Genomic DNA, 25,170 nt, shown 5'->3' on the forward strand with positions numbered 1-25,170 from the left:
AAGTCTTCAGGGAGGAAAAAATTAAGTCTTCATTTTTACATGGGGTCTGGAGGTTCTGGGGCACAACTACATTGAATGTGTTCCAGGACCCTATAACTAGGTACTATTTCATCCCCTCTGAATTAGAGATATGTGATTCATAAGTGACCTAACTGAAAACTTCTCCCTACTACCATATATTTCCTATATTTCCTTAACTCTGTTACCTAATGGCTCTTCCTTTCCATTGTTCTTTACTTGATAGACTGCTCTTTGTTTTTGGCTTCTCCCTCTCATGATCCTTCCATCTTCTTGAAAGACCTGACTTTTTCCTTTCTAAGACACTGAATCACTTGCCCACCCTCTCCAGAATTAAATGCCCCTTCTCAGGGGCAGCTAGGTGATGCAGTGGATAGAGCAGCAGCACTGGAGTCAGGAGGACCTAAAATCAAATCTGATCTCAGATATTTAATAATTACCTAGCTGTGTGGCCTTGGGCAAGCCACTTAACCCCATTTACCTTGCAAAAACTAAAAAAAAAAAAAAAAATGGACCTTAAAATTTCCAGCCCCACTCTACATTCAGTGTAACAAGAGGAGGAATTATCCTCATTTTATTCCTCATTGTTATTTCAGACCCTTCTGCTGCCATCACTCAACCTTTCTCCTTTGAGAGTTACTCCATCCAGATAATACCACTCTATGTAGATCTTGGTGGTAGTTTTCTGCTAGTTCTAAGATTATTCACCCAACCCTCCTTTGTCATACAGTTTGATATGAAGATTGACCTCCAGTCTTCCACATCCACCTCCACTCCCACTCCTGCCTTTATACTTGAAGAGTTAAATATATGCATGAATGTCTCTTCAAATATCCTGGATTCCCCTGAGTTTATCAGCATCTTCAGCTGTAATTAATTACCCACACTGGCATTCCAGCTCTCCACAACTATGGTCCTAACCTTGATCTTTCTTATCATTGACAAGTGTTCTAACTTCTTGATCCAGAGCTCTGAGATTGTATCTGGTCTTATCCTAATCTTTCATCTTATCTTTTCACCACCTCCATTTTGTACCTTCACTGCAATTCTCAAGTTACTCCACTCCACACCCTCCCCCCTTCCCAGTCTTAGGACAATTCTCATTTGCTCCCATTTGAAATATTTATACTATATCTATACATCTTTAACTCTTGAATCCCTTGTGTTTTTATTCTTTTGCACCCACTGCCTTTTCCAGACCCCCAGCCCTCAGGTTAGCCCTTACCATTCACTTTCTCCATTCCAATTCAAATGTTGATGAATGACATAAGGCTAGAATTCTGAGTTCTATCACAATTATCCTTAGCATCTTCCTTACTCAAGACACTTATACTCCTCTGTCTTTCCTTCCTCTCATCAAAGGAAATCTCTACATACTTCTCCTCAGTAAATTGAAACCATCCATCATGACCTTCCTCTTCTTCCTAATTCTGCATTTCAGATCTCAACATTGTCCTTCATTCTCACCTTTTTTTGGAGAACAAAATTTCCCCTTCCCTTTACTTGTACCTTTGATTCTATCTCCTTCAGAATTTTGGGTACTGGCTCTTTCCCTGCCTCATCTTTAAAAACAAACCAAAAAAAAACCACTTTCACTTGATAATTGCTACCCTCTCAAGCTATCATCCTGTTTTTCCCCTCTCTTTTGTAGCCAAAACTCAAATGCTATAATGGATCTGTTTTTTCTCACTGATCAAGTGTTGCCTTTGGCAAGTCATCCTGCCTTTGTCACTACAGACTCAGTCAATAAGCATTTTATGAAGTAGCTCCCCTGTGCTAGGTACTATGCTTAAGCTTGAGGATACAGATACAGTGGAGGAGACAACATAGTGTGCATGTGAGTATAAATAGAACATATGGTGGATTTTCTTTATTCATACATTAACCTGGCCAGAAGTTTTCTCAGTAAGATGGCCTAAAAAAATTTGTCTATACTTGAGAGTCTATTTCCTTTACAATTTGGCTTCCAGTTCTACCATTAGATTAAAACTGCTTTCTTCAAGGTTAGTAACTTTTTAATTACTAAATTCATTGATCACAGAGCATTTGAGCCTGTTGACCATCAGTTTTTTATTACTCTCCCTTGCTCAAAAAGCTTCAGTGGCCCCCAAGTTTAAAAAAATATCAATTCTTATGTTTGACATTTATCATTTCAGGTTTATTTCATATCAACCCCACTTGCATATCTCTATTTTAGCTAAAAACCCACTTCTTCCCTGTACAAGATATTCTATCTCATAACCTGTTTTTCCTCTTCATCTCCTCTTATTGAAAATCCTAATTTCATTCAAGCCTCAAGTTCCACCTTATGTGGGGAACTTTCTTGCTCTTTGCCTCCCCTACATTACTTTGTATTTGTATTGTGTATGTACTGTATATATGATGTTGATTTCTCTGCTCCTCTGCCACAAAAACATACTAATGGAAGATCCTTGAGGGCAGGGATCATTTTTTCATTTTGTCTTTGAATCTATCCAATAATGCCTGGTGCCACTGGCACTAGGCTAATATATACTAATTGAATCAGATCTTTTACAGTTTAAATCTTTTGAAATTATTCTGAAGCACAGAGTCAGGTATATGCCAGCAACTTCCTTATCTCCATTCTCTAACCCTTGAACATTTGAAATGCTGACTTGGCCTTCTCCATAGCTTGTAAGCATTCTCAGTAGGTAATTTCAATACCATTTTGGATTGAAGGGTTTGAGTCTTCTGTAGATTGAGAACTGGTGGTCCTAAAGTGATCAGTAGGTTAGTCTATCATCATCTACTTGTTGAAGGGCCAGTGAAATAATTTTTAAAACACCAAAATTTCTATCAGTTTTGTAATTCAGATGCATAAATATACAGGTAGGTAAGCCAGAAAGTTTTATAGGCTTAATCAGTCAGTCAGTATTTATTTAAGCCTCTTTTGAGCTATGTTCATCATAAACTCATCTAGAGTTGATTTGTATCTTCATTGCACTTCAGGTTTAATTCTATTTATGTAAAATTTATAAAAGTTCATTGAAAACTCACTTTTTTCAAAATGGGGTAATTATGTGTATGAGTATATTCATGTGTGAATGCATGCATACATGTGTATGAAATTAAACAAATAGGAAAGTGTGTCATCTCCAAAGAGGTTGAAAAATCAGTTTTTTATACTAGAGTTTTTGACTGCTCTTAAAATTATAATCTTAGAAGCCTAGAATTAAAGTATACCATAGAGACTACCTAGGCTACATTCCTTCTTAAACATACCCAACTTTACTGATCCATCTTCATGTAAGTGAGATGATCATTTTCAATTCTAATGGTTATTACTTAATTTTTAAAAAGATTTTATTTATTTAAGGCAGTGGGGTTAAGTGACTTGCCCAAGGCCACACAGCTAGGTAATTATTAAGTATCTTAAGTCCAGATTTGAACTCAGGCCCTTCTGACTCCAGGGCCAGTGCTTTATCTACTGTGCCACCTAGCTACCTTATATTACTACTTTATATAGCTCTGAAATTTTCCTCATTGAAACTCACTGAATGATCTGCGTTACTAATTGAATTTAACTTGGCAGCATGCATATTATCATACTAAGATTTATTTGTGTAGAATAGAGTTATAAGTTGCACAAAAATATATTGAACTTGGAATCCCCCTGCTTTCTGAAGTAAAATTTCATTGCTTAAAAGCATACCATTTGAAGCAGATTTGTTTTCTATTTATCAATTAAATGTCAGATTTAAAACTCTCGCAGTTTGTAGTAGCTTAGTAATGGAAAGAGAAAAAAAATGATTGTTATAGTGGAGGATGTTTTATAATTCTTTAAAAATAAAATTAGGCCTTGCATTGATGAAGACTTGGATAAAAATATTTATGCATTAAAATTTGTGTAAAATACATAACTGTAATATTATCATCTTAGCTGAAGGGCACCATTTGGAAATTATCAGATCTCTGCTGTTGAGGACATTAAACTAAAATGACTTGTGCTTCAGCGTGAGCATGAGTCAGAAAGCTTTTGAGTTTACTGCTAAAGTCACATGGGATAAATTAGCTTTAACCCAAAATAAAAAAAAATAAAAAAGTTTCTGGAAAGTTCAATTGAAGATGGCCTTATGCATAAGCAAAATATCAAAGTGAAGATGGGAAGCCTTGTTGGGAAAATTGAACATGTGGAAGATTAAAAGCAAGTTTGGAAAGATATATTGAAGAAAATGAGTATGCTAAAAAAAATGTCTCTTGAATTACATAGTAATTTGATATATTTTAGTGTAATAGAAAATGGCAAGATTTAGAATAAAAATATCTGGGTTCAATTCCCTGTCTTGCTTCCTGTGTGACCTTGGACAAGTAATTTGTTTACACTTCAATTTCTTTATAAAATGAAGGGGGGGTGCAGCTAGGTGGCGCAGTGGATAAAGCACCGGCCCTGGAGTCAGGAGTACCTGTGTTCAAATCTGGTCTCAGACACTTAATAATTACCTAGCTGTGTGGCCTTGGGCAAGCCACTTAACCCCATTGCCTAGCAAAAACAAAAAACAAAAACAAAAAACAAAAACATAAAATGAAATGGGGAGAAATGCACTAGATATTCTCCAGGTTCATTTCATACATGGCAATAAGATTGCCCCCGTACATTCTTATTTAAAATTTCAAGATCCATAGCTGTGAAGGAAAGAAGGACTGGAGAAACTTGTGGGGACCTGACAAGTTGTTAGGGAAATATATAACCTATTGAATGGCCTAAGATAGGATTTGGATCTCTACTTGTGAATTTTTTTCCCAAGAGTTTGGAAGAAGGCTCTAAGGATCGATCAGTGGGTGGTGCTGTGATGATTTCACAGAGTTCGCAGTTGTAAAGCTGGGACTCTCGGTTATTCTGAAATCTGTCTAATTAGGGTATAGTTTTCTTCCTCTTGTGGGATTTAACAAACCTCCATTGGAAATTAAAAGTGGAAAGAACTGTTATTGAATTAGGCACACTGTCTAGCAAAAAAGTTTTATTACTTACTATCCAATGAATCTTTAGATTGTTTAACCTCTCTGGTCCTGTGATGATGATGATGATTTGTATCTATCATTCTCAAAGAAGACCAAGACATCAGGGAGGTGATGCCATGACAAGCAGGTAAATTGTGTTTTAGTGAGGGGGAGGGACTGTGCTAGGTCATCAACCTCACTTATTCCTCCAGACTCATTTAAATCCAGTGACCAGACATGAGTGAGAACACCTGGAGTTTGGCCCTGGATAAACCACAAGGCAATCAGAGACTTACCTAAAGTCACACAGCTAGTAAGTGTCTGGAGTCACTTGAACTCAGGTACTCCCGGCTCTAAGGCCAGTGCTCTATCCATTGTGCCACCTAGCTGAAAAATGAGGACAATGGCTTTGTAAAATTGCTTTTTGCTATAAATCTGATTATTTGGTGAGCTATCATAAGGAATGGGGAGAGGGGTGCAAAAGATAAGACTATGGAATAGGAACTTAAGCTTTGAGTTGGAATGGTGGGTGAGTATTGGTGTAACCAGTTCTTACCTGTTTTATCTATTTTATCATTTTAAGTCCTCTTATGTATAAACTTATTGTGCTGAGCATTATAAAAGTATAAAACATAGTCCCAGAGTCTTCAGGAACTTAGAGAATTTAGTTGGGAAAACATGAACAAATAACTGCATTAAAATGTCATGTGTGATACCTTATATGAGGGAACTAGAGAGGGGAAAAAAAATCACTGGTAGCAGTATTGATCAGGAAAGACTTAATGGGAGAGGTGGGCTTTGAATAGTTGTAAAAGCCTGTGGGTAAGGGCAGCTGGATGATGCAGTAGATAGAGCACTGGCCTTGGAATCAGGAGGATGAGAGTTTGAATCCAGCCTCTGACATTCACTAGCTGTGTGACCTTGGGGAAGTTACTTAACCCTGACTGTCTCCCATCCAGGATCATCTCCAGGCATCTTGATTCACATCTGGCTCCTGGATCCAAGTGGCTCTTGAGGAGAAAGCGTGGCTGGTAATCTTGCATAGCATTCTCTCACTCAAATTCAATTTATGTGCAATGTCATGGCTTCACTTCTCTGATGATGTAGTCCTCTTCAAGAATGAAGGACAAACATTATTATTATTATTATTAAAAGTCAGTGGGTGGGGGCGGCTAGGAGGTGTAGTGGATAAAGCACCAGCCTTGGAGTCAGGAGTTACTTGGGTTCAAATCCAGTCTCAGACATTAAATAATTACCTGGCTGTGTGGCCTTGGGCAAGCCATTTAACCCCATTTGCCTTGCAAAAAAAAAAAGTCAGTGGTTTTGATTGTGATAGGAAGAGGTGTAAGTCAAGTGGACATTTATAGTGAGCAGTATAAAATGCAAGGCCATTTTAACTAGAATGAGGGTTTAGGTAGGTCAGTTGGGGGGGGGGGGGTGTAAGACCAAAAAAGTAAACTACAACTAGATTGTGAGAGATTTTTAAATAACAGCCTAAAAAGGATGGAAGGTCAAATTGTGGGGTTAATACTTCCTTCCACAAGTATTAACCCCACAATTTGACCTTCCATCCTTTTTTATGTTATCTTCCTACCAAGACAAATTGGCCACCTTCTTTGATATACACACAGAGTATTCCAGCTCCCGGTTCAGGGCTTTTGCCTGGATGTCTCCTATTACTGAAATGTTCTTTGATTCTTACTAAATTCCATTTTCTTCAAGGCTCATCTCATTGACTACCTTCTAAGTAAAAGCTTTTTTTCACATTCTGTCTTCCTCTCTCTTAAGAGTATACTGCTCATCCTACCCTGAAATATTTTCTGTCTACACACCAAGATAAGTATGTGTTGTCTCCCCTGGCCGGATTGCAAGCTCTTCTTGGGCAGAAACCATCTTACTTGAATCTTTATAACCTCATTGCCAATACTTGTCAATTTATTAATTAGTTGATATAGAGTTAAGACTTTTATAATATAGTTAATAGGGACCCACTGAAGATTTTTGAGCAGAAGGTGAATGTCTTGAATATTTGTTGAATGAATGAATTATTTTTTTAAAAAGTATGTGGGGAAGAGAGATTTCATTATTTTTTTAAGATATGTGGAGAAAGGAGAGTACCAAGAGAAGAGAGGCTAAAAACTCAGAAGGTTGTCTTGGTGAATAAAGGTCCAAGTCTAAAGTGGTGTTAATGAGAATGGACCAAGAGGGGAGAGATGGTGCAAATAAAAGATACAAGGCTATCTGACAGAATATGGGGTCCATGGATAAGTTAAAAGATACCACCAGGGTTTGAAGCTTAGGTGACTAAAAATTACCATTATCAGAAATAGGAAAGTTAGGAAGAGAGAAGATAAGGCTAATTTTTTAAGTAATTGAACATTTAGGTGGGAACTACAGCTTTGGTAAAAGCTAAAAAAACAGTATTTTGAATTCTCCTATATAGAGATGGTACTTGAGGGTATGAACCTTACAATGGAGAAAGTATATAGACTAATAGCAGACAGAACCTTGGGACATTGCTTTATGTGCTGATGATCTCAAGTAGCCATGCTACATAGTGAGGCATCTGTTGAGGTATCAGTCTTGCAATTTGCTCTAGTACAAAGCAATTTGAGCAATTTTTAACAATTCATATTTGTATAATCACTTTAAGGCTTGCAAAGTACTTTCCTCAAAAGATTGGCAGTACTTGTAGGTACCATTCTAAGTGAGTGAAAAATTGTAATATTTTTAATTTTGTAGATCGACTGAACAAGAACTGCATCATTCTTTTTTAAAACTTCTCAATTGTTTTATAATTTAATTTTATGATTCACTAATTTGATGAGAGCATGGTGCTAGTAAGGCCAAAGTCACAGGTTCTTTAGCTAGAGAAATAGCCACAAATTACACATACTCCAACTGTAAGCAAAGCCATCGAGCTTGCTTGGTGCTAGCGATTCAGCACAATTCTGTTAGAACTGCTTGGCAAACATCTTAGCAGAATTTCTGTGAATAGGTAGGCAGAATTTTCATATGCAAAGAACAGTATATGTATTACAGAAAGTAACATGGGATATATTTTTACCTTAAAGCACTTTTTAAAATAAATTTTACATTGATAGTGGATAGTGGACAGAGCACTGAATTTGAAGGCCAGGAACCTGGGTTCTGAGTTTTGCTCTTACTTCCTTGAGACATTGATGTAGCATGAAATAGTAGGAAAAAGTCAGGAGACCTAGCCTGTCATAACCAGATCTCAATTCCTCATCTTTTAAAAAGAGGGCATTGGGCTGAGCAAGATGAGCAGAACCAGAAGAACATTGTTACACCCTAAAGGCAACATGGGGGTGATGATCAACAATAATGAACTTACTCATTCCATCAGTGCAACAATCAGGCACAATTTTGGGGTCTCTGTGATGGAGAATACCTTCTGTATCCAGAGAAAGAATTGTGGAGTTTAAACAAAGACCAAAGACTGTTACCTTTAATTAACAAAAAAAACTCTGCTATCATTATGTAATTGTGCTATCTCTTATACTTTATTTTTTTCTTTAAGGATGTGATGTCTCTCATCACATTCAACTTATATCAATGTATACCACGGAAACAATGCAAAGACTAACTGCATGCCTTCTGTGGGGGGTGGGGGGTAGGGGGAGGGAAGCGAGATTAGGGGGAAAATTGTAAAATTCAAAATAAATGAATTTTTTAAAGGAGGGGGCATTGAAATCAGTGACCTCTAAAAGTCTCTATGATCCTGTGATTCTCTCACAGGAAGGATTTCAACTAGATGTCTTAAGATTCTTTCTATAGTGCTATGACACTATGAATGCTAGGATTCTGTTTCCTAAAATGAGGGATGGCTTAGGGGACTATTCAAAAACAAAATAAAAATTAACATTGCTTCCTTGGATCTGTATTTTCATTTTTTCCTTTATTCCAAAACTCTTAACTAAATATCTAGATATAATTCTGGACATTTAAAGAAAGAACAAGATTGGTCAATGTGCACTTCTCACTTTGTTCAAAATTAGTTGTATTTTTATTTCATAAACTGATTGGTTTAGATAATTTTCCTCATAAGAATAATGTTTTAAGTGGTGATTTAAGTTCTCAGGCTAACCAATATTAAAGCTGAAAACAGTGGAGTAAAGAAACCAGGGAGCTACCAGTCTTAAGAATTAAATAGGGGTCAGCTAGGTGGCTCAGTGAATAGAGAGCACCGGCCCTGGAGTCAGGAGGACCTGAGTTCAAATTCAGCTTCAGGCACTTAATAATTCCCCTAGCTGTGTGGCCTTGGACAAGCCACTTAACTCCATTGCCTTGCAAAAAAACCCTTAAAAAAATTAAAAATAGGTGAAATATTACTTTTTCCATTGTGATTGCTAGTGCACAAAGAAAAGACATTTAATTAAAGGAGTAAACAAGATAGTAGATATCCCCATTTGTGGCGATCTGAAAAAGACCTGAAGAGCTTGAAATTCTAGAGCTTGAAAAAATTTTCCTCTGACTTCCCTTTAAAATTCTGTGACTTTTCCTTGGAGCTGTATCAGTAACATAACTTTTATTATATGTAATAGAGAAATTAACTCTAGAGTTTTTCAGTTTTCCCCTGCAAAAAAGAAGTGCATTATAGACTTTAAAGACATTGCATTTTGAATTAAAGATTATCTGGAGTAAAATAAATCAGTATTGAGGGGAAAAGGCAGAAGATAAATTAATCTTTTTTCAATCTTGATTATGATAAATTTTGTCTTGTATTTAATATAATGTAGGTAACATGTAATGTTATATAATTCCCATGACAGTTCCTTCAGGCCATCACATGGATTAAAGGGAGGGGGAAGAAGAATGCAAATTTCCAATTTCCTAATTGCTTTTTGCCTCATTCTGACCCAAGTTATTGTCAGTGGCATTTTAAAGTGTCTCTCAACATCCCAGAAGTTAACTGTGCTTGCTAGCATACAACTTTGGCTAACTGAGGAAACTCATAAACCTCTTTTCAGAATAATGTTTTAGATGTATAAAATAAGCTGCATAGGATTAAAAAGGAAACCAGTTGTATTGAAATAGTTATGAAAATATTTTTAAAACTTCACAGACAACTACTCTAGTAGAAATGTGGGTAGTTCATTCCTATCTTTTTCACCAAATTTGTCTTTGCTGCATGTAGCACTGCCTTCAAAAGCACCCACATCTCTGCTAGGTGAGATCCGCCATGGCTCACCAGACCATCCTACGACTCTCTATGGAGTGAGTCATAGGATTATAGTGCCAAAAGAAGCACTTTGCATATCATCAAATGAGTACCTTCATTGGCTAGATAAAGAAAAGATATTCAGTGACATGCCGGGGTTTGCATAGAATCAGAATTTGAAACCCAGGTTCTCTAACTTTATATCCATTGCTCATTTCAGTATCCCAAGTTGCTGCCATTTACTTTGTATTTGTTTGTTATACGTATGAATTCTTTTGAGAGAATGTAAGCTCCTTGAGAAGAGGATTTTTGTCTTTTTGTAGCCATAGCATCCAATAACAGTTTGTGGTTGTTAACAAACACAAAATTGGAGGTATCTTAAAACTGTAACATATTCAAATAAAGTTTTTAAAAGTGATAACTTGAAATAACAGCCTGAAATCATTTAAATTACAAAACTATGTACTAACCTACAGATTTGCCACTATCAGCTAGTTGTATTCTATGAGTACAGTCATACAAGAAAAAAAAACTAAACTAATTTTAATGGAAAAAATTGGAAATCCATAATTATTGTGTTCTTGTTTTTGTTTCCTTAGGTCACCCCAAGAGCAGAGACCCCTATAAATAGTGTTGGTAACAGTTTGGAAAATGCACTACATACATCAGCACATTCCATTGAGGAGTCTTTACCCAAGAGGCCTTCAGGAAAACACTCTAAAGGTGAGTACTAAACTGCAGACTTAGAAGGTAAATGTTTTTTGTTCTTCAGACCTTTCAGTCGTCTTCAATGCCTCTGTCCCCTTTTGGGTTTTTCTTGGCAAAGATTGCAGTAATTTATAGGTTACAAATATTTTCTTCTCCCTTTACAGATGAGGAAATAGAACAAAGCAGAATGAAGTGACTTGCTCAGGCTCGTAAAGGCCTGATTTGAATTCGCGAAGATAAGTCTTACTGAATCTAGGCCTGGCACTTTTACCCACTTTAGCCTGCCCCAAGGTGGAAGTTTACTTCATGTAAATAATTTTTCACCAAATAACTAAATGTTTCCAAAACTGTTAACTCTGGTACCTCTTTTAAACTCTGTATTATATTTAGTAGACCTAGGGGGAGCAGTGAATAGATCACTAGCAAGTTCAGTTCTAACCTCAGTCACTTACTAGTTGTGTGACCTTTAGCAAAAATTCTTATTGCCTCAAATCCAGGCCATCTCCAGTTGTCCTTATTGTAGCTGACCACTGGACACAGATGACTCTGGAGGAGAAACCGAGACTGGTGACTTAGCAGAGCAGCCCCTCACTCAAATCCAGTTAACTTCCTTGTCATGACATTATCTTGTCATTGTCTTCTTCAAGAATGAGGGACAAATATTATTAGCTTTTTATTTTTAAGTTTTTGCAAGGCAATAGCGTTAAGTGGCTTGCCCAAGACCACACAGCTAGGTAATTATTAAGTGTCTGAGGTCAAATTTGAACTCAGGTACTCCTGACTCCAGGGCTGGTGCTTTATCCACTGTGCCACCTAGCTGCCCCTGTAATTAGCTTTTTTTTAAATAATGGAAATCAGCAAAATTAAAAGCAGAACTCGTTTTATGAATGGCTTTGTGGAAAAAATAGAGAATTACCTGAGTGAGGGGCCTTTGTTGTATAGAACTAAGTAAGTTTTAAGTTTCAGATATAAAGAATAACAATTATCCAACATAATTGGTGGGTTCAGCAAAAACCATGAGGATACTCTGTAAGGGGTTTCTTTAATCATTGACATATTTTTGAAATCCCTTAAAGGGGATGAACTTGAAGAGTCATTTTCTCAGATATTTGTGGAGAACCCAATCCTCTACAGGGATTTATATAGCCAAAAATAAACATAACCATAGAAGCTAGGTATCTAGGTGACTCAATACATGTCATTAGACAGCTGGACTCTGAATTCAGACTCAGCCTCAAATATTTCTTAGCTGTATAACCCAAGAGAAATCATGTAATTTTTTGCCTGCCTCATTTGCTTTATCTGTAAAATGGGGATAATGGACTGTACATCATGGGTGTGGGGTAGATGATATTTATAAAGTACTTTTTAAAACTTAACAGTTATCATTTTTATGGTACTATATATTATTCCTATCATCATCATCATTATTGGAAATAATTTTTCCTACTCAATACAACCTTATGGATAGAACAATGAATCACTCACCCTAAAAAATTTGTTTGTTTGATGATCTCCACCATGATACTGTTCAGTCATGCCTTAGTCTTTGTAACTCCATGGACCTATATTCTCCATAAGGTTTTCTTGGTATTGTTACTGGAGGGGCTTGCCATTTCCTCCTTCTATGGACTAAGGCAAACATTAAATGACTTGCCCAGGGGCACACAGCTAGTAAGTGTCAAAAGGCAGAATTTGAACTTGGGTTTTCCTGACTTCAGGCTCAGTATTCTATTCACTGAGCCATCTAGCTGCCTCAGGATCTTCACAGACCTCTTCTTAAATTTGCAGCCCTACATTATCGTCTAATATAAGGTCCTTATCCAAATCCCAGTTTGGATGACTCGTCTCACTTTAGAAATAGTTTCACATCTCAGTCCTATCTCAGGGTAGTTTTCTCATTCTGGATATATTTGCTGGAAGTTGTAGATCTGATTCAGGCTAGTGCTGTGGTAGTTAGGATTGAAATTAGAACCATCTGGTATTTGTGGGACATTTACTAATAAACAAAAGGAAATTTACTTAATAGTAGCAAAGAAAGAATATTAAATAAGGATATTGAGGGAGGAGATGGCCTTAATTCAGTTGATGTAACCCCTGCCTCTGTTCCTGGTGGCAGTATGATGATCAAACATCTTATCTCTACTGGAATACATGCAGTATATATGCTCATACACATTAACAGCCTGAACTTGAGTCCCCTGAGTCAATTAAGTCTTTGTTTGTTTATTTATGGCAATGGGGTTAAGTGACTTGCCCAAGGTCACACAGCTAGGCAATTGTCTGAGGCTGAATTTGAACTTGGGTTCTCCTAACTCAAGGGTCAATGCTTTATCTACTGAACCACCTAGCTGCCCCTGATTAAGTCTTAAAAGATAGTTTCAATAACCTTGAAGTAAAAACTAATCTGACCCGAGTGGATTTAGGATTTCTTTTGTTTTTTCTTTTCCCCTATTATATTCTGCCATTAGAACTCATGTCTTATAGATCCTTAACTATCCTTCCAATTGTTGCTTATCTATCAAAACATATCCTTTTTTACATAGAACATGACTATCTAGATTTTCTTAGTCAACATTTTGATTTATTATTTGTCCCTGCCTGTAGTAGAGTTTAGTCCATTATTGGATTTAAAAACTTTGATAAATGATGGAATTCAAGTGGAGAACTTAATTGGATTGTGTCTACTCTAATTTACATTTGATATTTGTTTTTCAGTTTTTAATTATAGTCAATAAACATGAAATAACTACCACATGCTTGGCACTGTGATAAGCACCTAGGGATACAAAGAGCTCACTGTCTAATGGAGGAAGAAAACATATCAAAAGATGCTGAATGGGGTGGGAAAGAAGAAGGGTTCTCAGTTCAGGGACATGTTGAAGTCCAGAGGAGTGCACCCTAATAGAAAATGAAGAGTTGGTTACCCTGGTCACTCTCCTTAGAGGATTTGTGAAGAATTCTGCACTGTCCCTCCTTCAATGAGAAAAAAAGGAGAAAGGGAAGGCTTCCAGAGGCAGAGAGTACTGACTAGATAAGATTTTCAAGGTTAGTATGATGAAGGATGAAGTCTAGAGAGTATTATGCTATCCAGAGGACTGCAACCTTGTGGGAAATGAGTAGTGAACTGTTCTTCAGATTTGTTCTTTCTCTAGATTAGGTATTTTCTCCACTAAAATGGTTGCTTACAATGAACTTTATTAAAATAGATAGCATTGTACCAAAAGGACATACAATTCGCTCATAATTAAACACACTAATGAAGAAAGATGTAGATGATCCCAACAAAAATTTTTTTTTTTACTCTGAAATGTGTTTTTATTTTTATATTTGAATGTGGGTGTTTTGGGGGTTTTTTTTTGTTGTTGTTGTTGTTGTTGTTTTTTGCAAGGCAGTGGCTTGCCCATGGCCACACAGCTAAGTAATTATTAAGTGTCTGAGACCGGATTTGAATTCGGGTACTCCTGACTCCAGAGCTAGTGCTGTATCCATTGAGCCACCCTAGCCACCTCTGTGGGTGTGTTTTGATTAGGAATTTAACTTTAAATAAATAGAAAATGTTAAAAATGTGGAAAGAGGATTGGGTTTGTAATTAATTGAAAAATTTAAATTTTGCATCTTTTTTTTAGCTTTTTCAAGGCAATGGGGTTAAGTGCTCTATTCACTGCGCCACCTAGCCACCCCAATTTTGCATCTTTTCTGCAACACTTATATCATTTGGTAACATGGAAATCTTGAATGTGACTGGGGCTTTAAAAACTTAATGATCCCAAGAGTAACCAACATTATCCCCTGTGCAAGTGAACTGGATGCTAAAAAACATTGTGCTTTTTCCATCTTGGTGTAATAGTGGATCTTTTTATTTTTTTCTGCTTTAAATCACTTCATTGACTAAAACAAAATTTAGAATCTCTGAAGTCCTTCATTGTTTGTTAGCATCTACTCACACCCACCATGTACCTACTGTCCTTTGTATGATACTTCTCTTTAGTTTTTCAGAGGCAGTAGGAAGTAGTGTTATATGTTTCACTATCATATTGTAGTACTGGTAGAATGTTAATATTGAAAAGATGGACATTTTTTCATGGAAACTCATGATCAGTAAAACAGCTTTACAATATCCAGAAGCAACAAACCCTTTTGTTTCAAGACTGTGCTCAACCTGTTGTCAAATCTATTGTTTGGCCTAGATACACATAATGTTAAATAACTTCTTATGAGATGCGTCTGTATAGAATGTATTTTGACATCTCAACGGTAAATATTCCTCGTCCATTTTGATCTTTCCTTTGTGGATGGACAACTCCTTTGAGTGGTTACTGATCTCTTCTAGGGATGTTTGCTGTGCTTTTAAGTTTTGATGAGAGTCAGCACAGTGTTAAGCAGGAGGGTCTGATGGACCCCATTATTCACAAGATACCTCAAATGGTTAATCAGGGACGGCTAGGTGGTGCAGTGGATAGAGCACCAGCACTGGAGTCAGGAAGACCTGAGTTCAAATTCAACCTCAAACAACTTAATAATTACCTTACTGTGTGATCTTGGGAAATTCACTTTAACCCCATTGCCTTTCAAAAAAAAAATGTTTAGTCAATAAGACACTTTACATGATTACATCTTATATTTTCTATATCTTTAAATTGTGGAATATCAGTTGAAGGCACCAGCTAGTTTCTTGTTAATACTCTCAATTTATGTAGAGATGACTCTCGTAAGGAGTAGGCATAGAGGTTGTTATTACTGATATTCTTTCACTCACTTCTTTTCAGTATTATTAAGATCTTAGATTTTTTCCCCCATGCTTTTGTATCTTTCCTTCATTCAGTTACCTGGTAAATTAGTCCCTTAATATTCTCATAATTATATAATTTCCAGCAAGGATCTTCCCTGTTCATGCTTTTGGTTCAGGCTAGCTGAATCTCTTATTTTTATTCCATCTAATCCTGTTTCTTACAACAGGTTCTTAACCTTGAAACTTGTATGAGAAAAAAATTTACTTCTTTATTTTTACTAACTTCTAATGGAAATTTATTCTTTTACTTTAGTTATTTAAAAGCATCATTCTGAGAATTAATCCATGAAGTTGATCAGTCTTTTGAAGGGTGTCCATGATACAAAAAAGGTGAAGAACTCCTGTAACTTAGGGTTTGTGATGTTAGGTCCCAACTATGTTAGATCCACTATCTTTTTTTTATGGAAATAGAATTTGAAATCTTCCATTTTCCTTGCTTATTGTCCTTCCATTTTCACTCTTAAGTGCTCTTGTGATGACTTTACCTTCTTGGATATCTTTGCCGAGCTTTCTTTAAATTGATTCTACTTTCCGCTACTCTGCTTTATTAATGTTATTGCTATAATCATCCATCATTCTTCTCTTATAGAAAAGATTTTTATTTTTAACCTAGTGATACTTTTGGCAGCCACCTCTTTTTTGAAAAGTAAGTTGAATGTTTGCTAAGGTGCTTTCTGGGATCTTTAGACTTTCAGTAAAACAGCTCCTGTGGAGAAGGGGCTAGCCATCCCTACCAGCTTGTTGGTCACTGCTGAACAAAGGCAACCTACAAGCAAGTCTCATTGAAGCAATAAGCAAGACCACCTTAGGGAGAGATAGGCAGCATGGGGCCCAGCAAGGTAAACTTTCACCACCACCTTGACAACCTTCTTACCTCAGGCTCTGATAGAGACAGCCTAGGACCCCGAGCCCAAGAGTCCAGGAAAATAGTTGGATTTCCACCCAGAGTTATCAGTCCTTATCATGGGAAAGATCCTCTTGAGTAGGCAAACTGGCAATTGTTCCTTCAGGGACTGTAGCTGTTACAATTCCTGAAGACCAAGAAAAGAAAAGATAGTTGTGGCCATCGAAGTCCTTGAATGCTGTCAGATGGTTCAACATCAGAAATTGATTTTTGTCAGTGAAGTAATGATTTAAAAAGAGGCATCACCATCTCTTGTAGCTGAAATCTTCCATTTGTGTTGGATTTGTCACTAGAATCTGTGCTCCTTAATATGGAAATCTAGGTTATACACGATCAGCTTGACTGTACAGGTGTGACCTAGATCATATTACTCTGTCATAAGGAAGGAAACAGAAAAATGTGGAACTCAAAAGTTTATAGGAAATGAATGTTGAAATCTATCATTACATGAAATTGGGGGAAAAAAAAGAAAAATTTAAATAAAAAAAAGAATTTGAGCTCCTTTAGAGCAAGGGACTTGTTTTACTTTCTCTTTGTCTCCCTGGGATCTAGCACAAAGTTTTGTACACAGTAAATGTTTTATTCATTTGTTCCTTATTGGGGCAGTTAGTTTACACATTTTATTCTCAGTGAAATCAGGATCATGTCAGTGTTCTTTTTTGTTCTCCATCTAAATTAGAAGTGTGATTTAAAATTATGAAGTCCACATAAAGCAAAATCTAAAGTCCATAATGTTGATGAATTTCTCATTTATAATATTTTGTATTAAGCTTAATTGTTAGTGGAATAGAAACAAACAACAGATGACAAATACCACATGTCTCCTCTTTGTCACTTCCCAAGTTATTTAAAGTTTTCCTGCAGTTTGACTTTGTTTTCATGTAAACTTTAAAAAATCATTTTAGAGGGGCAACTAGTAGTGTAGTGGGATAGAATATCAGCCCGGGAGTCAGGAAAACCTGAGTTGAAATATGGCCTCGGACACTTAATAATTGCCTAGCTGTGTGATCTTGGGCAGGTCACTTAACCCCATTGCCTTAAATTAAAAAAAAAGAAATTCTTTTTTATACCATCACATAGCACAGACTAGAGAGATTCTTAACCTTTCTAGTGTTTTGTTTTGTCTTTTGTAAGGCAATGGGGTTAAGTGACCTGCCCAAGGTCACACAAGTATGTGGCTGAGACTGGATTTGAATTCAGGTCCTCCTAATTTCAGGCTCTATCCACTGTGCTACCAAGTTGCCTCATTTATTTTACTAGTATTGATAATTTTCTGCCCTTGTGGTACTTTATATTAAATTAACTTATTGTAACATGAATTATAAAAAGTCATGGAATTTTTAAAGCTTAATGAGACCTTGGAGAGAGATCATTTTGTTTTTCATTTGAACAAGCTAAATCTCACTAGGAAAGTGACTTCCTCATGGTTATAACAGGCTAAAGACAGACCCAAGAATCTAACTCTGATCCCAAGTTTCTTATTCTTTCTACTCCATCATGATAGCTCTGTTTAAGTATATAAACAAATCTGTTTCTAACTCTCAAAATGTTTTAGTTTTGAGTTGCTTCTGGAGAAGGGGGGGGAAGGAAGGGAATAGAATTGCTTTTTTCCTATATTTGGTATTTCTTTCATTTTCTCAGACTTCTTAAATTTTAATTTTACAAATTATAACCAATTTTGTGAGGTTCTGGACTGAATGAGGTGATTGTGGTGGGATTTCTTGATCATTATTCTACTGGTGGCCTTTCTAGAATTTTACTAGAATATATTCATGGAAGAACGGGGCAGCTCTATAAGTTTGCTTGTCCTCAGATTCGAGTCCTACCTCATATATTAACTATCTGTTTGATCCTGAGCAAATCGGTTAACTTTTCTGTGCTTCAGTTTCCTCATAAAATGAGAGGATTGAACTCAATGACTTCTAAGCACTTTTCCAATTTTAAATCTATGATCCTATAAACATTAACCACAGTGCAGGGATTCCTTCAAGAAAATTTATCTTTTCATTTGTTTTAAGACTTTTCCTCCATATTCGTGCCAGGATTGACTATAGCAGAAAAATAGCTTAGAAGCATTCAACAACTTCAGGATAAGAAGAGTTCCACTGTATACTAATAATTGTATTGAGTATCATAACCCAAATAAAGTAGCTCGAATTTGCTTTGATCTGCTGGACAGATTAGGAGAGCCCTAGATTGAAAGTAGCTGCATTTGAAATGCAGAAAAAACAAATGAGAAATAGATAAATATTCCGTGAGTACTATTTCTCTACCCTATTTCCTGCAATGGTAGTGGTAGTAATTAGTTCTTTAAAAAAAAAAACTGCTTTTTGCATGCTGAAAAAAAGCATAAAATCCCCACTCAGTCAATATGAATTACTGAAATCCAAATCTTTTTTTAAAAAAGAAACTTCAGTGTTTTAACATACAAACTTGTCTGTATATTCAAGCTGAGTTATTAAATTTATCTAATAAGGGGGTTCTTAAAAGACATAATAAACAGGAATGTATAATAAATTAAAAGATAATATTTGAAAATTATTTTATCTTCTGTTTAATCTTTCTAGAGAGTCTTTTTTAAAAGTAATAATAATTCAATGGAGGAAATAATTGGGTTTATAAACAATATACCCATAATAGGCATATACTTGACTAATAGCTAACAAAATTCTCTTCCTGTTAATGTAATATTCTTAAGAAGGCACAAACCATTGAGTCAGCAAAATCTAGGCTTATCTAGTTAACAGTATCTTTCCTTTATTTTTTTTTCTAATTAGATGTAAAAGCAATGTTTACATTCATTTTTTAAAAATTTTGGGATCCTTCCCTCTCCTCCCTCCCAAATGAGGAGGCAAACAATTTGATATAGGTTTTACATGTATATTCATGCAAAACATATTTCCATATTAGCTACGTTGTGAAAGACAGCACTCATCAAAGGAAAAAGGAGTGCTTCCACTGCATTCATATTCCCGTCATTTTTTTTATCATAAATCCTTCAGAATTGTCTTGAGAATAGCTAAGTCATTCATAGTTGATCATTATTATAATATTGCTGTTACTGTGCACAATGATCTCCTGGTTCCACTCACTTTGTTTTTCATCAGTTCATGTAAGACAGGTTTTTCTAAAAAAGCATCCTGCTCATCATTTCTTAGAGCAAAATAATATTCTATCACAATCACATACCACAGCTTATCCAGCCATTCCCTAATTGATGAGTATCCACTTAATGTCCAATACTTTGCCTTCACAAAAAGAGCTACTATAAATATTTTTGCATATTTGGGTTCTTTTTCTTTTTCTTTTATTTTTTAATCTTTCTGTAATTGAGGCCTAGTAGTGGTATTTCTGGGTCAAAGGGTATGTGCAATTTTTATAGCTTTTTGGACATAGTTCCAAATTGCTCTCCAAAAATGGGTAGATCAGTTCACAACTCTATCAGTAGTTCATTAGTGTCCCAGTTTTCCTACATCCCCTCCAACATTTGTCATTTTCCTTTCATTTTCATACCAGCCTATCCTGATAGGTAAGGTAGCACTTTATAGTTGTTTTAATTTGCATTTCTCTAATCAAAAGTGATTCAGAGCTTTTCTTTATATAATTTGCTTTGCTTTTGAAAATTGCTTCATTTGACCATTTATCAATTGGAGAATAACTTGTGATCCTTATACATTTGATTCTGTTCTCTGTAATTTTGAGAAATTAAACCTTTATCAGAGAAACTTGCTATCTAAAAATTCCCCCCCCAGTTTTCTGCTTTTTTTCTAATTTTGATTAGTTTAAGCAAAATCTTTTGAGCTTAATATAATGAAAGGCACCCATTTTACATCTGATAATGCTCTCTCTTCTGTTTTAAGTTTATGCTTCTCTTGAGTCCTAGACTTGAAAGTAATTTTTTTATTCAATTCTGATCTTTTCATCAGGAATGCTTAAAGGTTCTGTATTTCATTAAATATCTATTTTTTTCCCCTGAAAGATTAAACTCATTTTTTCTGGGAAGGAAAGCCTAGCTTCTTTTCCACTGGAACATCATATTCCAAGCCCTCTAATCCTTTAATGGAGAAGGTGCTAAATTTTGTGTTACCCTGACTGTGGCTCCATGATTTTTGAATTATTTCTTTTAGGCCACTTGCAGTATTCTCTTTGATCTGGAAGCTCTGGAATTTGGTTATAATATTCCTGGAAGTTTTTATTTTTGGATCTCTTTCAGGAAGTGATTGGATTCTTTCAATTTTCCTTGATAATTTCTTGTAAAATGATGTCTAGGCTCTTTTTTTGATTATGACTTTTTGAAGTCTTATTCTTAATTCTTAAATTGTCTCTCTTGGATATATTTTCCAAGTCATTTGTTTTTCCAGTGAGATAGAAATAGCTCATTTTCTTCTATGTTGTCATTCTTTTGATTTTGTTATTTCTTGATGTCTTGTGGAGTCACATAGCTTTTTCATTTGTTTAATTCTAATTTTTAAACAATTTTTTCCTTCAGTTAGCTTTTTACCTCCTTTTCCACTTGACCAGTTTTACTTTTTAAGTTCTTTTTTCTTCACTGAATTTTTGTGATACATTTTTCATTTGACCATTCTTCCTTTTACTGTGTTCTTTTCAGTGGATTTTTGTGTCTCTTTTACCATTGGACTTATTTGATTGTTTATGGTAATGTGTTTTTTTTTTTGTTTTTTTTTTGTTTTTTAGGTTTTTGCGAGGCAAATTGGGTTAAGTGGTTTGCCCAAGGCCACACAGCTAGGTAATTATTGTCTGAGACTGGATTTGAACCCAGTTACTCCTGACTCCAGGATTTTATCCATTGCACCACCTAGCCGCCCCTAGTATTTTTATTTTTTGTATCTCCTCTACCAAGCTATTTTACTAATCATTTTTTCATGGTTTTCTTGCCTTACTGTCACTTTTTTTTAACCATTTTTTCCTCTACCTCTATTTGATTTTTAAAACACTTTTTTGAGCACTTCTGGGAACATTTTTTTTTTTTGAGGCTTTTAGATGTAGCTGTTTTGACATTATCTTTTTCAAAGTTTCTGTTTTTGATCTTCCCATCACCATTATGACTGTCTGTGGTCAGGTTCTTTTTATATATATATATATATATATATATATATGTATATGTATATGTATATGTATATGTATATGTATGTATGTATATATATTGTTTGCTTGTTTTTTTTTCCAATCTATCTTGATTTTAATTTTATATTTTAAAGTTGGACTCTGCTCTTGGGATGGAGGGGGGGCACAGTTCAAAGCTTCAGGTTTTTATGCTAATGTTTTCAGAGCTGGTTCTGGTGTCTATAATCTCTCAGTTCTCCCAAAGTATTATGATCTAAGGAGAGATGTGATCACTGCTTTTCTGGCCTTTATTCAGATGACCACCAACACTTTTGTCCTCTCTGGAACTATGTCCAGGTCCCAGTTCCTGCTAGTGCTCCTCTTTGCCCTGAGACTGCAACTCCTTGGTTCTTATCCTTCATTATCAAAGAAGACCAATGTTTGAGACAAATTACAGTGTCCAGTTGTGGCTGATCAGACCAATATGAGCTCAGGATGCTCTACCACAGATCGGGCACAAATAGTCCATGTGAACACCTGGTTTGGGAACTCTAAATTTATATATGCCACATTTCTTTTGAGCTGCTTCCATTCTGCCCTCTTCATAAGAGTATAGCCCCCTCTCTGATGAGGGCACGCCATGCTGGGTGGTCCTGTACCAGTGTCTCCCAATCTGTACAATCAGTTCTAATCAATTAGACCTTCCAGGTGGCTTGGTCTCCCTCTTTTGAGTGCTTGCCCTGTGTTGAGTTCTTCATAAAATAGTCTTTTTTGCAAATGTATTCTGACAATATGTCCATCCCATGGTAGTTTCACTCTCTGTAGTAATGTTGGAATGCCAGGTAGTTTAGCTTGAGGAAGTACCTCAGTGTCTGGAATTTTCTCCTGCCAAATGATCTTCAGAATCTTTCTGAGACAAGTTAAGTTGAAGCGATTCAGTGACATGACACTGGTAGCCTATCAAGGTTTCACAGACATATGCCAATGAGGTCAGCACAACAGCTCTGAAGACCTTCAGCTTGGTGGTCAATCTAATACCTCTTCTCTCCCACACTTTTTTCAGAGCCTCCCAAATACTGAGCTAGCTCTGGCAATGAGAGTGTCAACCTCATTGTCATTGTGTACTTCGCTTGAAAAGGACACTGGCAAGATAAGTGAACTTGTCCACAATACACAAAATTTCTCCATTTGCTATAACCAGTGGTTCCACATATGGATGGTGTGGTGCTGGCTAATGGAGCACCTGTGTTTTCTTGGTGCCACCGGTGTTTTCTTGGTGTTAATTGTTAGACCAAAATTAGCACAAGCAGCAGAAAGTCAGTCATACTTTTGTTGCATCTCTGCTGCCAAAGCTATGTTGAGGGCACTGTCATCTGCAAACAGAAGATCATGTACTAACACTCCCTCAACTTTGGTCTTAGCTTGTAGCCTTTTCAAGTTGAAGAATTTATCATCAGTGTGCTAGCTGATCTTGAGGCCATGTTCATCCTCAGTGAATACATTTGATAACATGGCCGAAAACATCATTCTGAAAAATATGGGAGCAAGGACACATCCTTGTTTTACTCCGTTGATAACTGGGAAATCTCGAGAGCATTGTCCACTATCCAGAACCTGGGCACGTATGCCGTCATGGAACAGATGTACAATACTGATGAACTTCTCCCCTGGAATTATGTCCAGGTCCCAGTTCCTGCTAGTGCTCTTTTTCCTGCGACTGCAACTCCAAACTGCTAATGAACACATAGCATATGAGTTCCCAGTGTCAGCACAGGATCCCATGTCAGCTGTCTGACCCTCCTTACTGAGTTCAGATCTGTCCTCAAACACTAGCTATATGACTGTAACCTCTGTTTGCCTTAATCCATTGGAGAAATAAATGACCAATTTCTCTAGTGTCTCTGCTGTGATCCACAGCATCATGAAGAGTCAGACTGGACTTAACGGCACCTCCACTACCAGCTGTTAAGGTAATCAAGGAGCAACAGTGAATAGCTCTAGGCCTACAGTCAAGAAGATCCAAGTTCAATTCTGGTCTCAGACCTGTATGACCCTGGGCAATTTACTGAAACTCTGTCTTTGTTTTCATAACTGTAAAATAGGAAAGCACCACCTACCTTCACAGGGTTGTTCTAAGAATCAGTTGAGATATTTGTAAAGCACTTTGCAAAATTGAAAGTGCTATGTAAATACTAGCCATTATTGTTTCTAGTTTCATGCCATTATAAGTAAATCTGCTCTGAAAATCTTCAAATATCTCTTTTATGCTTATTTTTATAGCAATTTATGGTATATTTCCTATAATATCTTGGGTCAAGGTCTATGATTATTTTTTTACTTAGTAGCACCAGATTGATCTCCAAAGTGAGTGTATTCTTTTTCTATAACTACCAGTTTCACTTTTCTTACTCATTTTTGCCCATTTTATGGACTGAAATGGTAACTCAAGAGTTGCTTTACCAATTTACATCTCTGATTATTACTGAGTATAAGGATTTTTTCTGAGCAAATACTTAAACATTTGTGTTTTCTCCTTTGAAAATGTTCTTTTCCTTTCTTTAGACACTTTATCCATTATGGACTACGACTTGCCATTGTAAATTTTTAACAGATGCCAAGTTTTTATTTGCTATATTAGCTAAACATATTTTCCCTATCTTGATTCCTTTTTCTTTTAATATTTTTGTTGTATATTTTTTAATTTAATGTAGTCAAGAACAATTATCTTGTTCCTAATAATTCTGTTAAATAGTCATCTCCACAGTTAAGATGACTATATCTCCATTTTATCCATTTTTTTTAGTTCTTAAAACATTTTTAAGTTAGTCATTCAACATAACAAAAGAATACAGTTTCACACAATATTTTTAAAGTCTTGATTCTTCTCCCCATCCTCCACCCCCAGAATTGTAAGCTCTTTTAAGTGGATGGGACAAGTTGTATCTTTTCACCTTTACATGGTTCCTGGCACCTAGAGTAGAGCTCATAGTAGATACCTTATTGAATATTATTGAATATTCAATAAGACTTCTTGAATATTATCAGCAAATAAGCTTTTATTTAGCTTAATTTTCATAAAGTATAGGTATTTTACCCTTTCATTTGTTGAATGATATATTTTAATAGATGCTGAGAATTGGCATTTTGATTAAATTGTAAGATTCAGTATGGCATAGCAGATTGGTCATAGAATCAGAAAAACCTAGGTTGATGGCCCACCTCTGATACATACTGGCTCCTTTTACAACTTAAAGTTGCAGAGAAGGATTTCGCACAAAGGTTTTTTTATTCAGAAGTTCCCTGTATCAATTAATTAAAAGATCCAGGCACTATCTATCTCTCTCAAAATCATCCCCAATAAATAGATCTCCAGACTGATTGTTGTCAATTCACTTGCTGCTTATTTTTCTGCAATTTTAGTTTGGGAGAAAAATTACTCAGCAGTGATATGCCCTCTCAGTTCTTATCAAAGCTAAGGAACTTGGCTGTTAAAGAATTAGAAACTATATATGATCAAGAAGCTTCTCTCTTAAAAAAACAAAC

At 35.9% G+C, this 25,170-nt stretch overlaps 1 protein-coding gene and 1 long non-coding RNA gene across 12 annotated transcripts in view; one reads left to right on the plus strand and one right to left on the minus strand.

The window, feature by feature from the left end:
• The window catches only part of LOC141498474 (uncharacterized), a 97,622-nt gene that overhangs the window by 41,802 nt on the left and 30,650 nt on the right, over window positions 1–25,170 (minus strand). For 2 of the 3 annotated variants that reach the window (XR_012471652.1, XR_012471654.1), the window contains exons 2-4: window positions 16,810–16,935; window positions 16,534–16,690; window positions 10,934–11,023 (exon numbers count right to left, since the gene is read on the minus strand). This is a non-coding gene — a long non-coding RNA (uncharacterized LOC141498474). The remainder of the gene's footprint in view (window positions 1–10,933; window positions 11,024–16,533; window positions 16,691–16,809; window positions 16,936–25,170) is intronic. The other variant, XR_012471653.1, reaches the window with a different exon arrangement.
• The window catches only part of ZCCHC14 (zinc finger CCHC-type containing 14), a 127,880-nt gene that overhangs the window by 25,510 nt on the left and 77,200 nt on the right, over window positions 1–25,170 (plus strand). For all 9 annotated transcript variants that reach the window (XR_012471645.1, XR_012471646.1, XM_074201597.1 and 6 more), the window contains one exon: window positions 10,759–10,882. Coding sequence is in view for 7 of the 9 variants with exons in the window: in XM_074201597.1 (XP_074057698.1) it covers window positions 10,759–10,882 (124 nt within the window). In the remaining 2 variants the exon portion in view is untranslated. The remainder of the gene's footprint in view (window positions 1–10,758; window positions 10,883–25,170) is intronic.

Source organism: Macrotis lagotis, chromosome 1 (assembly GCF_037893015.1).
Source record: "Macrotis lagotis isolate mMagLag1 chromosome 1, bilby.v1.9.chrom.fasta, whole genome shotgun sequence".
NCBI lineage: Eukaryota > Metazoa > Chordata > Mammalia > Peramelemorphia > Peramelidae > Macrotis > Macrotis lagotis.